The 14700-nt window shown below is 27.0% G+C and overlaps 2 protein-coding genes across 8 annotated transcripts; both read left to right on the top strand.

Moving 5' to 3' along the window:
* Positions 1–10533, top strand: LOC122721042 (protein jim lovell-like). Of its 7 annotated transcripts, none has more exons than XM_043948243.1 (8): positions 1–121; positions 2300–2655; positions 2968–3144; positions 3557–3809; positions 3965–4084; positions 7782–8041; positions 8127–8477; positions 8557–10533. In XM_043948243.1, the coding sequence occupies exons 2-8, from the start codon at positions 2650–2652 to the stop codon at positions 9169–9171; spliced, it is 1782 nt and encodes a 593-aa protein (XP_043804178.1). In that variant the 5' UTR covers positions 1–121; positions 2300–2649; the 3' UTR covers positions 9172–10533. The 7 variants fall into 7 exon arrangements, with proteins under 7 accessions (XP_043804178.1, XP_043804180.1, XP_043804182.1 ...); XM_043948245.1 differs by having other exon boundaries at positions 2300–2759; XM_043948244.1 differs by lacking the exon at positions 1–121 and adding an exon at positions 128–1174.
* Positions 10534–11441: 908 nt separating this feature from the next.
* On the top strand, positions 11442–14421 carry LOC122721050 (CUE domain-containing protein 2). The gene is made up of 5 exons (XM_043948266.1): positions 11442–11545; positions 12452–12541; positions 12652–12988; positions 13338–13511; positions 13705–14421. The coding sequence occupies exons 2-5, from the start codon at positions 12453–12455 to the stop codon at positions 13963–13965; spliced, it is 861 nt and encodes a 286-aa protein (XP_043804201.1). The 5' UTR covers positions 11442–11545; position 12452; the 3' UTR covers positions 13966–14421.
* The last annotated feature ends 279 nt before the right edge of the window (positions 14422–14700 follow it).

Here is a 14700-nt window from a genome sequence, read left to right as displayed (position 1 = left end):
AAGAGGTAAAAAATCAGTCGCAAATCAGTAACAAAACATTATTGTAAAAAAAAGAAAAAGAGAAAGTAGAACAATATATTCTTGATTATTAGAATGTAATAAAAAAAGTGTAACCAAAATAGTAAGTATTTTAAAATTTTTTGTACTTAAAATATGATAAATATAAATTTCGTTCAATATTATGCAATTATACTGTTTAAACAAACAATATATTAAAAATAAATGCAATCAGGCATTTCGATAATCAATTTCATCATGTACAAAATAAACGAAAAATATTTCTTGATTTTATTATAAATTACAATAGATAGTAAGATGAATATTGATATATATTCCTATACTATATCCATCCAATCACAAGTCATGATAACGAATATAGTTACTGGCTTTTGTCCATAATGATCCGGATGTTCCTAATTTTATCAATCCAGAATCTTTTATCGCACGTACTGATTTTCTCGATTGCTTCTTATTACTTTGTTATCGAAGACAATTCAATTCTTTTATGTTATAAATACGCAATCACAATGCATTTCCGAATATATATACATATGTATATATATATTTATATATGTATATATATATATATATATATATTATTATTATTCATTTTATATAATCAAGACATAAGCACATCGCTGTTAGTTTTTTTATGTATCAGTTTCCATCAACGCGAATTTTGATACGTAACATCGTAAAACGTATAAAACTTGGGTGATCGTATAATGAATTCATGTCGCGCGCCATCAGTGCGTAAATAGTATGAAATGATCGTTCGTGGCGCGCGTATAAACTGTGCAGCACGGTGCCATAGTGCCGTTCATTGATTGCGCTTGTCCGGTGCCATATTCCACGTTCCAGAGCGTGGCGTTTATTGCGCAAAATCCAATCACTAGAGTTTCGCCATTTTTGTTGACCATTCAGTAGTTTCACCGAAAACGGCTATAAGCTAGTCTGGTCGACAAATTGGTCATGCTTGATACCTAAATATCGATTCATCTCGATTAGGATCGAGAACCGCGATTAAATTCCTCGAAACGTTAGAATTCTTGCCGTTTTCTTCTTTTTTTACGATATTATTTTATTTATACAAATACATATTGTATCTACATACATATAAAAGTATTTTGATTGTTCCTACGAATTTTGCGATTGAATTACCCATCAGTAACACGTGAGTATTACAATACAATACTTTTCATTTCATTTAAAAGCAATTTTATTTGATCATACAGTAAATAACGATTTCATGCAATGAAAGTTAGTACACGCTTCACTTTCGTGTGCCAATAGGCCTATGCTATTAACAGTGTTAATTTTTATAAATTCATTTAAATATTTTAAATATTTTATTTATTATTTTTTGTATATTTTCTAAAACTTGATAACACTGATATTTTTTTATAATTATTACTATCATATTCTTTTACTATATATTTATGTAATTCTAAAATTTTTTTATCTTTTGCACAATAAATTAAATAAAATTTTTAATCAATTAGATATATAATATTAATCAGTTAGATATACAGAATATGTCCCATAAAATGTTAATATATCCTTGGTTGTAAGAAAAAATGTCGCATGTCATGTGTTTTCATTTTCGAAATATTGATATTTAATTCTGAATATGAATTTTTTTTTAGCAATGTTTTTTTTTCCTTTCTAGAAATTAAATTTCAATTTTCTTTACTTTTTACGATAAAAAAATTTAGCAATTTTATTTTTAAAAAGAAAGAAATATTAATTTTATATATTAATATATTGATTTGTAAAAAAATGTATATGCATCCAAATAAATATCAATTCGTATTTATGATGAAAGATCAAAAGAAATCTTTGATTAAATTTTTGTGAATATATAAAATTTGCATGAGACATCTTCGAAAGATTGATTATTTCTTAAGTTATAAAAAATTTAATTTTGAACTAAAAATATCTATATGTGAGCAATAATAATAAAATGTCAATAAAAAAGTATTGGAAGAATAATAAAAAAGCAATAAATCTATATACATACAATACATACAATACATATTATATACATATACATATTTGATAAGAAAGAAGCAATCAAAAAGTTGCTTAAAATTGTTTTCTTAAACATAATAAATTCAAGCAATTTAATATTTTTGTTTTTTTGAATAGTATTTAAATAATATATGTTATATATAACATGTAATGTATATATAAATACAATATATATATATATATATATATATATATATATATATATATATATTTATTACGAAGATACTGTTTGAAGAATTTGCTATCATTAAATATTTATTTTTTCCAGAAGTTTGATATATTCTTAATTCCTCACCATGAAATAACAATACGAAATCTTTATTTTTGCAATGAAATTTGAGTCAAATGATTTCTCCGCATGCTTCGTTGTGCAATTTTAGATCCGTGGGAATAAAATAGTGGGATAAAAACGAACGAGGAAAAGGGAAATAGAAAAAAAATCGGCAGACGAATACGAGACATACTAAAATTTCTAATACGCACGATTCTCAAGATTTTATAAACCTACTGTTCATTTCTCTGTTCTATACTATTTTTAGCGCGTGCATAGGCACTGAGAAGTTCGAACGATTTCACAGTAATAGAAGCCAGCAAACATGCAATTGCGTAAATCGTGCAATGTCTGTATGTATATTACTTAAGATCGTCGATCTCCATGAATCTTTAACTTTCCGATCGACTCCGTTTTCAAAATCCAAAATAAAATTTTTTCTATAATCATTTTTATGGTAATATTTTTACAGAAATTTTCTTTATAAAAATAAATTCTGTATTAACTGTAACTTTTCTCTCAAAAAAAAAATGCAAATAAAATAGAAATTAGTAATTAGATTATTTGGGTATATATATATATATATATATATATATATATATGAGCATATATGTGGTTGAACTTTTTTACTTATGTTTTTTTAGTAATAACAATCATCTCTTTAGGTCAATGACACAAGTATTGGATTGAGAGTTTGCAGGAAAAATAGAAAAATAATAAACAAGATGCCACAACGTGTTAAAAGTGTGTCTAACGAAAACAAAACACAAATCAAGGAAGAAGCTTCCACGTCGTCCGTTCTTTCTGAGAATACCGATGACGATGACCCAAATGTAGCCGAAGTACGAGACAAAAAACCTTAAAAATAATGAAATTATTTATATAAATATTTAGCTATTATATGAATTCACAAATTAAATATTAAAAAAACCAAATAAAATACTTTTGATAATTACAAGATGAATATTATTTTAAATAAAAATCATTTGTTTTATTCCTGATAATCAAATATTTAAATATGATCTCTTATTTCAAAATATAATTAAACATTTATATAATCGATTCATAATTTTATTTTATAAATTTTGCAAATTTAATTTGCAAAAAATTGAAATCAATATTTTGAAATATTGATTAGCATTTCAAATATTAAATACTAATGATAACTTAATTTTTCAATAATTTTGTCAAATTTAATTAACAATTATTCATTTAAAAATAGATATCAATCAATTTAATAAATTTGTATCATAGGTTGTTTTATCAAACAAGGGAGGACCGAAGTTAATTCATCATGGCTATATGTACACACTGCATAAAAAGCAACCATACAATATCCGATGGAGATGCGTCGGCAGAACTATGCATTGTAGAGGCAGTCTTATCACAACTACGAGTTGCACGAAACCAAGGGTGCGTATGGAACACAATCATAAACCAGATTTTGCGGCTGCTCAAGTTGCCAGGAAACGTTACTTGGCTCTTGGTAAACCTTGTGTGCTAACAAGTAAGTTTACTTGTTAATCTATACTTGTTAATCGATGACGATTTAATTGTTTAATATATTACTATCTTAATATATTACTAAAATTATTAGCTAAAAAACACGTTTAGAGAGATGTTCTCATCATATAATGTTGTTAAAAACTTTATTTTTTGTAGATATTGAAGGGAATACTGACAATTCTATAAACGTACCACAACGAGTAGTTCATATAGAAAATGATTTATCAGAGGAGAAAAAAGAGAGGAGACCGAAGACACGAGCCACATCTAGAAAAAGTAAGTGTTTTGAAGTTTTATATTTTTAATAATTAAAATTTACATATATTAGGAATGTAATTGAATAGAATATATAATTTTTCAATGAAATCTTTTTATTTATTGTATTCATATTTCTTTCATATAACTAAAAAATTATTATAAGTTTTATTATAATGATTATTAATAAAATTTAAATGAATCTCCAGAAGATTAATAATAAATAATTAATTTCTAAGTAAAAACAAAATCTATTATAATACTCACATTGAATTATCTATATTGATTTATATTGATCTTAAAATAAAAATTATTTTTATATAAAAAACATGTATAGTTATTGCATTTGTAAAAATTATAGTTTTAAATTAATATTAAAATTTTTCACTTAAATAATTACGTTGAAAATATATGAATTCTTTCCGTTAAATTAACATTGTCCATAATTACCATACATTTATTTTAATTTGAAAAATTTAAAAATTATTTGTTATGTAAACTAATATATTCAAATATGTAAGGCAATTAGCAAGACATTTCACTTGTATGTATGTTGTTCCAACATGGCGGGCATCTTAAAGATGCGCGCGAAAAAAAGAGAGCCATAGAAGCGGCTCCCGATCGATGAGAATTCGCTCGGCGAGGCTCGAGTGAGTCGAACGTGATCAGGTCGGTTAGTAATTCCTTAGCGAAGAGAGACCCGGGAACGCGCACACGATAGCAACACGAAACACGGTACGGATAATATGCGTCGACGACCGGCGGCGCCGTCGCACATGCGCGCCCTGACGCGCCCCTGTTCGTCCACCGATTTCGATTTTAGTCACTCCCGGGTTCGGCTTCGGGGAAAATCGTTTCGCTTCCGTAGCGAGCCACATTGTCGAGACGCGTCGTGAAAAAAACTTGCACGGAACTTAGTAACGATTCTGTCGATCAAGTAGATACAAACGCGTCCCTCACGAGTTACATACACTCTTATATTCGACGATCTTCCGTTCGAGTACATATTTGTACATTGAAAGAGTACCATAAAAGAAAAGGAACAGAATTTTTTGGCGATTTCTTTCGTTGTGTAGTCGCTGGCTCGTACACGGATGATCATATCCAATACCGATTTAATCATTAGCATTTACACGGCAACGAGATTAGACACGCCGAGAATAACGTGATAGAAAACCAGTGTTGATCTGATCGGGAAAGAATCGAGAACACGGTGAAAGAAATTGAACAATTTGTAGTGTAGTTTGAATATCACTCCTGGGAATCGTGCAAGGGTCAATAAATTGTCGCGTGGTCGTCGGTACAACGTTTTCTGACGCGATACAACACAAAATTGAACCGGTTCGTAGTTGCGAATCGAATGACCGGATTGGATTAAGTGACGCTGCGACAGATGACAAAAAAGAGAGGAACAAAGACACAAGGAAAAAAAGCACAGAGGTACGGTAGACGTAGCAGTGGCGTGTGCCACTCGATATCGTGCTCAGTCGCAACGGTTGCCATTTTATAGCCGGTCGCTCAAGAGAGATCTTCGGGGAGGCAAGAAGGAGAGGGAGAACTAAGTAAGAACAAAAGAGCGAGTAAGAGAATGCGAAAAAGATAGAAGGAGCAAGGGAGAAAGGGAAAGGAAAGCGAAGTGAGAAAGATCGAAGGAACGTAATGAGACAGCAAATGTCGTTTGGTGGTGGTGAAAGGGAGGGGAGATTAGAAACAGGAAGGGAGGGGAGAAGAGAAGGAATAAAAGGAACTTTGCAGATAGAGTAGAACTTCCGTAGATGTTTTTAGATTGTTTCAATTACATGCATAGTTTTATAAAATACAATTTAAAAATTTAAATTTTTTACCATTGATCGTTTGTTTTACGTTACAATGCAATATCGATCTAACCTGCGTAATATACGTGCTACACTATCAGACGTTCTCATCGGATAAATCGTTAATACGTATTATCCGTGTGTCGTCTGCTGAGTGATGACACAGTGTGCTAAAAGAAGTGGGAGTAATAAAGAGGCATTGAGAAACGAGAAAGATAGAATGTGGACGCACATATGTATTTTATCTACTCACTATATGATTATCTTTAGCACTTTTTATACTAATATTACATGCCAAAAAACTTATATGTATCATACTATTTAAATATATTTTTCCTTACGAGTATCTTATATCCAGAATTATGAAATATATTTCTCGTCGATATTCAAATTCAATTATAATATTTATATCATCAGATAAACATATTATTAGTTATAAAAATTTTTCAAAATGTTGTAAGAAAATATATTATTTTGAATAATATTAATTCGTTTAATTCATTAATATTATAAAAATTAAACGATAAAAAGATTCTATATATCTATTTATTCGCATTCTCTTACAAAATTATTTCGCATAATTAAAAATTGTAATTTAATATCAAATTTCGTCAATTTGATATTTAAAAGAAATTATACAATGATGATAGTTCTCAGTTAATTGACAAATCTTGTCATAGTTTAGTTTAGTAAGTTTATTTATTAATAATAAATTAAATTATTAATAATTAAATGTTTTTGAATTTATTTATAGAATCTTAATTGTTATTATAATAGTTCATCTTTTCTTCTTTATTCGTTTAAATTATTCTTTTTGGAAAAAAAAATTGATTAGAATATCTACTATATCGAGAAAAATGTTGCTCCATGTAAATAATTCGTGAAACCATGTCCACACAAAAGGATGTTTTTCGTTAAGCGTTATCTTAGAATATCGCGTTTTCGCAGAGAAAACGCGCAGCGAAGTTGGCGTGGAGGTCAAATCGTAAGCAGCGCGACAAGAACGAAGACGACGGCTACAACGGCGGGTCGGCTTGTACTGGTGGCCTGCAAGGACACCGTGAAGCTGACTAGCCGCCAACTCCTGCAGGGACAGCAACCTGATCGAAATTGCAACACATCGGTCACCACGTCTTCCAACGAGGATATCGTGGAGGCCATTCGGCTCGAAGATATCGCGATGAAGCAAGAACCTGAAGATGAAAAAGATTTTTATTTAGAGGCGGCTGAATTGCCATCTCTATCACCTTCGACTAATCGTCATGCAGGTGCTACACATCGTGTTCGTTCCCATACACGTAGCCTTCGTGCGATGACAAATCCAAGCGCAGTTTGGGCGCATTTTGACTTATGTGCAAATGATCCTTTGCGAGCTCAATGTCGAATTTGCGGTGCGGTTGTTGTCAGAGGCGGAGCGAATCCACGTCAATGCGGTACAACGAATCTTCATCGACATCTTAGAGTACATCACGGTGGCAGACTCATTGGCAGTCATTATCACGGTAATGGTAGTTGGTTATTGAAGATATTTTATATACTGGAAAAGTGACTTGACAATTATTTAAAGGGTATTAACAAATATTATTACATAAAGTAATAGTAATTTACATAAAGTATACATAAGTTATTATTATATAAAATAAAATTAGGTTTTATATTTGTACTTTTTTTTATAAATTAATATTGAAATCTATAATTAAAGTATTTTTCATTTTTTTAAATATTAAATAGTTGCAAATATATGCAAATTTTTAAAATATTTTGACATCTTCTGGAGAATCATTTTAATAAATAAAAAAAAAAATAAATATTGTCTTTTTATAAAAAAAAATAAATTATTTGTCTTTTTATAAAATATATTATGTCTATTTATGATTATAATAATAAAAATAATTTTTTTTCAGTATTACAATCACCTTCTTCAAGTAATTCAACTGGCAAAACTATAAGAATAGCAGCACAGTCCTTGGTAAGATCTCATATTAGAAACATTGCACCAGCACCTATATCACAGCAGCAACAACAGCAACGTCAACCAAAGACTCTTGTGTTAAAAACAATCCCCTTAAAAGTAAAGCAAGTTGCACCTACAACCATTAAAATGCCACCACGACAAACTAGTCAAGGAGTACCTCATAATATTGTACATCAACAACCTACAGAGGTAATGAGCTTTTAAATAATGAAATATATACAATATTTCTATATAAATTTTATAACAGCTAAAATATACAATATATGTTTTTCAGGTTTGTTTGAGATGGAACAGTTATCATAGTAACATGCAAAACAGTTTTCCATCTTTATTGGATTCTGAACAGTTTGTTGATGTTACATTGGCTTGCGAAGGCCGTTCGTTAAAGTGTCATAAAATGATATTGTCATCCTGTAGCGATTATCTCGCAGATTTATTACGAGAAAATCCATGTCAACATCCAATTATTTTAATGAAAGATCTTAAATTTTGGGAAGTTGAAGCACTAGTCAAATTCATGTATCGCGGAGAAGTGAACGTAGCTCATGATAAACTGCCCCAACTATTAAATGCAGCCGAAGCATTACAAGTGAAAGGATTAGCTGGACCCAATCCTTCTTCACAGGTGAATAATGACTTTTTTATTTTTTAAATGAACATAATTCTGTTAATTAAATTTTTATAAAATATATTTTTTTTAATAGAATTCAAAACCACCTTTACTTATTCCACAATCAAAGCCAATAGTATCTCAACCAGTTTCGCGAATCGCTTCAGAGACCAAAGAGAAAGCTTCCACTTCCGGAGTTTCTACGCTTTCTAGTCCTAAACGTGCGCAAAAACGACAACATTCAGAACCAATTGAACCAAAACCCTTTACTAAAATACGTTTACAACGACCTGTTACACCTACATCACCGACTACTACTGTTAAACTTGAACCTTTAGATATTCCTCTTAGTCCTACAGAGATATTTCCTGAAAATAATGAAGACAGTTCAACTCCGTCGAACTTTGACAAACTTATGAGTTTACATGAAGAAGATGATCCAGGTGGTAATGAAGCTATTGATGGTGAAAGAGAAATTAATTTCTGTGAGATACCTGAACCGCCCGATATAAATGATAGCGAAGATCAAATGGAATTCGTACCTACGGACTTTTTAGAACAGGAACAAGATATAGTCGAAGAAACTGAAATAGCCACGAACAAAGATTGCAAAGAAGAAACTAGAGAAGATAGTTCTGTTGAACTTGAAGTCGGCGAAGGAAATGGAGTGAAAAAAGAACAATGTTCAAAAGAAAAAAAACCAGTTTAGTAAGATGATCAGTGAATTCAGTACTTGGTTTGTTTAATGAAATAAGATCTATGTTTGATTTTTTTTAAATAGATTTTTAGAATTATCCAGTATTGTCATGAGATCTTTATTCTCCATTGAACATTGATTTCGATTATTTTCTTTTTTTTTCAGAATTAATACAAAAAAGAATAATGTATATATTATTTTTATGATAATGTTTTACAAAATTTATCGTTATAATAGATTAATTTGAAAATTCTATTTTATTTATATTTGATCAATTAAAATACAGTATGAAGTTGTATAATGATATGTCATTTATTCAAAGTAATATGGCAAATATTTCATCTACATTGTAAATAGAACGTAAACGAAAAAAGTAAAACTATTTTTACCACTTATTATATGAATCGTAGTGACTACGATATATATCGGATATCTTTCGAATATTTTCTCCAAGTACACGGTTCAAAACTGATATTTCTATACAAAAAATAATGCCAGAAGATATAATTGAAGTAAAGATTACTAATTAATTGTATATAGTTACAAAAGTACCTATAACTAATTTTAGTTTAATCATATAATTAAAAATTTGAGTTTGACATTGACGTTTAATTATTATAACGTCTTTAATTATTATAATATCTTTAATTATTACAATTTATTTGTTAAAAAAACTCGATCTACACTTTTATATTATAATCTTGTAATTCGCAGATTAACTTCAATAATCAAGTAGAAGTTGATCAATCATTTTAAATAATGCAATTTTTACTTTGAATCATTGTTGAAAATTTACAGATTACTTTTCTATTTCTATTACAAATATGCTAACAACATATAAAGAATGTTGCTTCTTTAATGAAAAGTTGTACCTGTTAACTTGAAAAGTGTTTGCAGTATAATCTAATGAAGAAACAGTACAACAAATAAATGTTTTTTTGTGTTTTATTTTTTTTTTTTTGTTTATTCTATTCTTTTATTATATATATTGTATGTATGCATTATTTGAAATGGTATGTCTGATTTTACTAATAAATTAATAAAAAATCAATGCATTTATAATATATTAATCATAAAAAATTAATATTATATCAAATTGCAAAATTAATAAATTGATAACTGAATGTTATATTTTTTATTACATTGTAATCTTTTTCTTAGATTTTTAAAGATTATTATGTATATTTTTTCCAAAAAAATTATTATACCTGTATGTAAGCGTTATGTAAAAGTAACATTCTACGTATATGGTATATATTACATAGAAACTAGAGGCAAAATTTTATTGTAAAAATCTATATATGATTGGAAAGTATATGTACATTGTAACATGTGAAATTATGTCTTATAAATAAATTGCTATAATAGTACATAGCAAAATAATTTGTATTATTTCTTTTTTCTCTAAAAAATTTTTAATATTTTAATTATTTGTTATGAATTATAATAATATAATAAAAATGTTTTTTTTCCTAATTTTGCTTATGATCTTTTTGTTATTATTTGTTGTATGTATTATTATATTATATATATATATAGTATATATAAGAGAAATTAAAAGTCATAATAAATAATAAAAGACATCATAACAATTATAATAAAAGATATATTTTAAATATATATTATTTCTAAAATAAAATATGAATATTAGAGATATATTATATTAAATTTCTTTTATATTTATAGGAATATAAAAATTTTTTTACATTTATCGTTTCTCTATTATAAATATTAAAATTTTTGTTTTTAAATTATATTACTGAAGCTATAACAATATAATTATATAATATTATAATTTTAAATATTTTAAATAAATAATTTTAAATATTGAAATTCCAATCTCCAATAAAAAATATATTTATATATATTTGTTTTTAAAGTTTTAAATTTTTTAGCTATAATGTATATATATACTTTGTTATAATATTTCTAAAGTATTTTTACAAAGTAATTGATTCTATTTTATTTATTTATAAAATAATTTCAATTACATACTGATTAATATTTATGCAACAAATATTCCAGGGATTACAATATCGATATTAGTGTTTCGATGTAAATTGAATTTTTACATTCATACTCTAATAGATTTTACGATATTTATATAAAAAAATATACATTTTAATTTATCATATACAATGAAAATCACTTTATTCTATATAATAATTAATCTTTTTTGAGTTATATCAATATTAAAATTGTTATATTAGGATTGCTGATTTGATCCCAAAGTAGGTCGCAACTCGCAATCACGATGGCGCCACGTTATCTTTACCCCTCCCCTTACCGAACTGTCAAATCGAGGAACGTTGTTTGTATACGAAATTTTTATCAGTTTTCAGCCTCAAGTACAATCCAGGGACTTCGAACAAGTGAATAAGATCAGGTTCGTACTTGTGCCTATTTTCACAATGAATTATATCAATATTATTTTATGGAATCCTTCGATTATCGCAGATAAACGAAAATGTTAAGAGCTCGATGTGACCGGCGCTGCTACCACCTTTCTGTCAATTTCTTCTTGTCTCTTTCTCATACATTTTTCTTGATAATTCTTGTTATTCAATTCTTGTTGTTCAATACAATTAAAAAAATTATTTCTTTTGTCATCTTGTATAAGATAAAAATATTAATGAAAATTCTTCATTGAATGCAATTTTGTTATAAATTGTGTGTTATTGGTCTTGCTTTATTTCTCTTAACCTATCTAGAAAGATAATTATTTAACTTAACTATTAATTGTTTAATTTTAACTTTTTAAATAAAATTTGATGTCAAATTTGACAAATTTAATATGCTATGTAATAAATTGAAATTGATTGATAAGCTTGTTAGAACTTACAATTTTTATTTAATATAATAATTATTTACAATTATTTTTTATAAAATTTTTTTTAATAAAATTATTATTTTTATTTTATTTTTTTCTGCTATAAAAAATTTTATGATAAAATTTTCATATTAGGATAAAACTGATTTTGTTTAATACAATAACAATATTTTATGATATTTAATTATTTTTATCATATTAATATTATCAGGTATTTTCAAGAATATTTATATATTATTTTCATAAAATTATTAAATAAAATTTTTATTTTAGTAAAATAAAATAATATTATTTAAAAAAAAATCATATTTATTAATAAACTAATTATTTTAAAAAATATAAATTTATATAAAATAGAAAAGCAACAAATTGGATCTATACTTATGTTTTTAATAGATGACTTTTAAATATAAAATATAAAAAATATATTTTATATTTAATAGATTATTATAAATTTTTTAGAATGAATCGTACAATGGATGAAAAAGAAGAATTGGTTAAAAAGTCTTTATTTAGTTTTGTGAGGAAAGAAGTACCCACTGCCCAATTAAGGTAAAAAAAAAAGAAAAATAAAAATGTTTTTTTGTCTATAACTTGAAAATTTACATGAAATCTATACATATTTAATGTATGTTTGTAATTTATAAAGATATTATTTCTAGTTTAATAGATGATATTGTTTTGAGTTATGTGGTAAGTATGGTAGAAGAAAGTGCACTTGAGGAAGATTTGGATGTTGATGGATTATGTGAAATGGTCTCTGCTTGCCTTCCTGAGTTTTCTACCATTGAAAAAGAAGCAGTATCTAAATGGTTGTTAGATATTGAAAGCAAATTACGGCAAGAAACTAAAGAAAATGAAAATTGCCAACCTCAGGATCCTTTGAGTCATATTAGTTTAACAGCTTTGTTACCTCCTGGTACACAAAGAATGAGAGTTCATCATCTCTCAGAAACAAGTGATGCTGGAAGTGATTCTAGTGGAGAATATTTTTCAGAAGTAAGCTCTTTTTAATTTTTTCATAAATTAAATGTATGATATTTTTTTATTTTATTAAATCAATTGCATCATGATTATTTATTTTTGTCATAATTTAAAATGTGAAAAATTTAAATATTGAAATTTAAATTTTGAAAAATTTAGTTATGTATAAAAATTTTTTATATTATTCATTTTCAAATAATATTATTTTACAACAATAAACTAATATTAGAATGAAATTTAGCATCAAAAAAGTTGATATGGTTGTCTTTAGTTGTCTTATTCTTTTCTACTTATATAACAAATTTTATTTATTAGTATATATATTATAACTTTAAAATATCAATATATCAATATATCATATTAGGAATCATCTTGGCATCAAGTAGCACTTCTGCAAGAAATGTTTCCAGCTGCAAGTCCAGCAGAAGCTAGACATTGCTTAGCAGTTGCAGGTGGTGATATAGCAAAAGCAGCACAGCTTGCACTTCATAGACAAGAAGCAGGACAAAGTCTTGTTAGTAATCTTACTTTTCTAACAGTAAGTATCATTTTAAATTTATTTCTAAAGTATATATATATATTTCTTTTTTTAATTAAAAAATATATCATATGTCTTATATAATATTAAATAACTTACTCTTAATTTAAAATATTGAATGCATGTGCATATTTTATATTACTAAAGCAATTATGTATTAAATGAAATAAAATAGTGTAATTATATTCTGTAGCCAAACGGTCGTAACAAGGCAAGAGTAAATGACGAGGAATTGAAATCACGTATCATCGCACGATATAGTTACGTTGATAGAGATGATGATTCACGTGAGCATCGTCCAGTCGCCCCGAAAACGGAACCAAAAAAATTAGTACGTTATTTAGATAACAAGATTGTAAGTGTGAAAGGTGAACGTTATACTGAAGTAAGAAGAGGTGGTGAAGAGGAAGATGGGAATGAAGGTGGTAGAAAAAGAGGTCATTGCCGACCGTAACCAGTCCCTTTGCCTCCACCCCCTGATCCACCCCCTTGGAGGCATCTAATTTCAAATTAAAGCTTTCACTTACATTCTCTTATATTGCTTAAAAAAGAGTACGGATAGGGCGTTGAATTTCTATATTTGTAGCACTATCCATTTTGTTCCTGCTTTCAGTTGACTTTCTCACAATCATCTTTCGCAATCATTTTTATCAATTTTAGAACCACCTTTTTTGTCCTTTTATGTGTGATATTATCCTTATTGTGATCTGACGCAAGAGATTTGTAGCATTTTAAAAAGCCACGTATATATATATATATATATATACACACACGATGTACCGTTTACAATGTAGATCAATGAAAACTTTTCCCTAATGAGACATCGCTATTGTTATTATTATTATTGATATTAATATCATTAATACTATTAATATTATTATTAATATTAATAATAATAATAATAATAATAATAATAATAATAATAATAATAATAATAATAATTATATATCACAGTTTAAGTACCTGTTAATGTATAATTAATTTACGTGATTTATTTGAAACATTTTACTCTTCATTGAGTGTGATGGTCATTTTCTATTCTTTATTAAGTGTAATGATTAATAAATTTTTAATTCAAAAAAATTTATATAATAGCAAAATCATAAATAAATATAATGTAAATGAAAAAAGAAATTTTTTTAATATTTTGTCGTTTTTTTAATAATTTGAAAGTTATATAATTTATATA

Source organism: Apis laboriosa, unplaced genomic scaffold, assembly GCF_014066325.1.
Source record: "Apis laboriosa isolate Shangri-la unplaced genomic scaffold, ASM1406632v1 scaffold13_cov153, whole genome shotgun sequence".
Taxonomy (NCBI): domain Eukaryota; kingdom Metazoa; phylum Arthropoda; class Insecta; order Hymenoptera; family Apidae; genus Apis; species Apis laboriosa.
The sequence above is the reverse complement of the archived record's forward strand: the minus strand, read 5'-3'. Positions and strand labels throughout refer to the sequence as shown.

What these genes read in the sequence shown, in the direction of transcription:
- LOC122721042 (XM_043948241.1), top strand. Translation starts at nt 5,457, where the DNA reads ATGACAAAAAAGAGAGGAACAAAGACACAAGGAAAAAAAGCACAGAG. An exon ending in TACATCAACAACCTACAGAG is followed by an intron (nt 8,042 to 8,126) that starts GTAATGAGCTTT and finishes TATGTTTTTCAG; the next exon opens with GTTTGTTTGAGATGGAACAG. An exon ending in GACCCAATCCTTCTTCACAG is followed by an intron (nt 8,478 to 8,556) that starts GTGAATAATGAC and finishes TTTTTTTAATAG; the next exon opens with AATTCAAAACCACCTTTACT.
- LOC122721050 (XM_043948266.1), top strand. Translation starts at nt 12,453, where the DNA reads ATGAATCGTACAATGGATGAAAAAGAAGAATTGGTTAAAAAGTCTTTA. An exon ending in GTACCCACTGCCCAATTAAG is followed by an intron (nt 12,542 to 12,651) that starts GTAAAAAAAAAA and finishes TATTATTTCTAG; the next exon opens with TTTAATAGATGATATTGTTT. An exon ending in GTGGAGAATATTTTTCAGAA is followed by an intron (nt 12,989 to 13,337) that starts GTAAGCTCTTTT and finishes ATATCATATTAG; the next exon opens with GAATCATCTTGGCATCAAGT.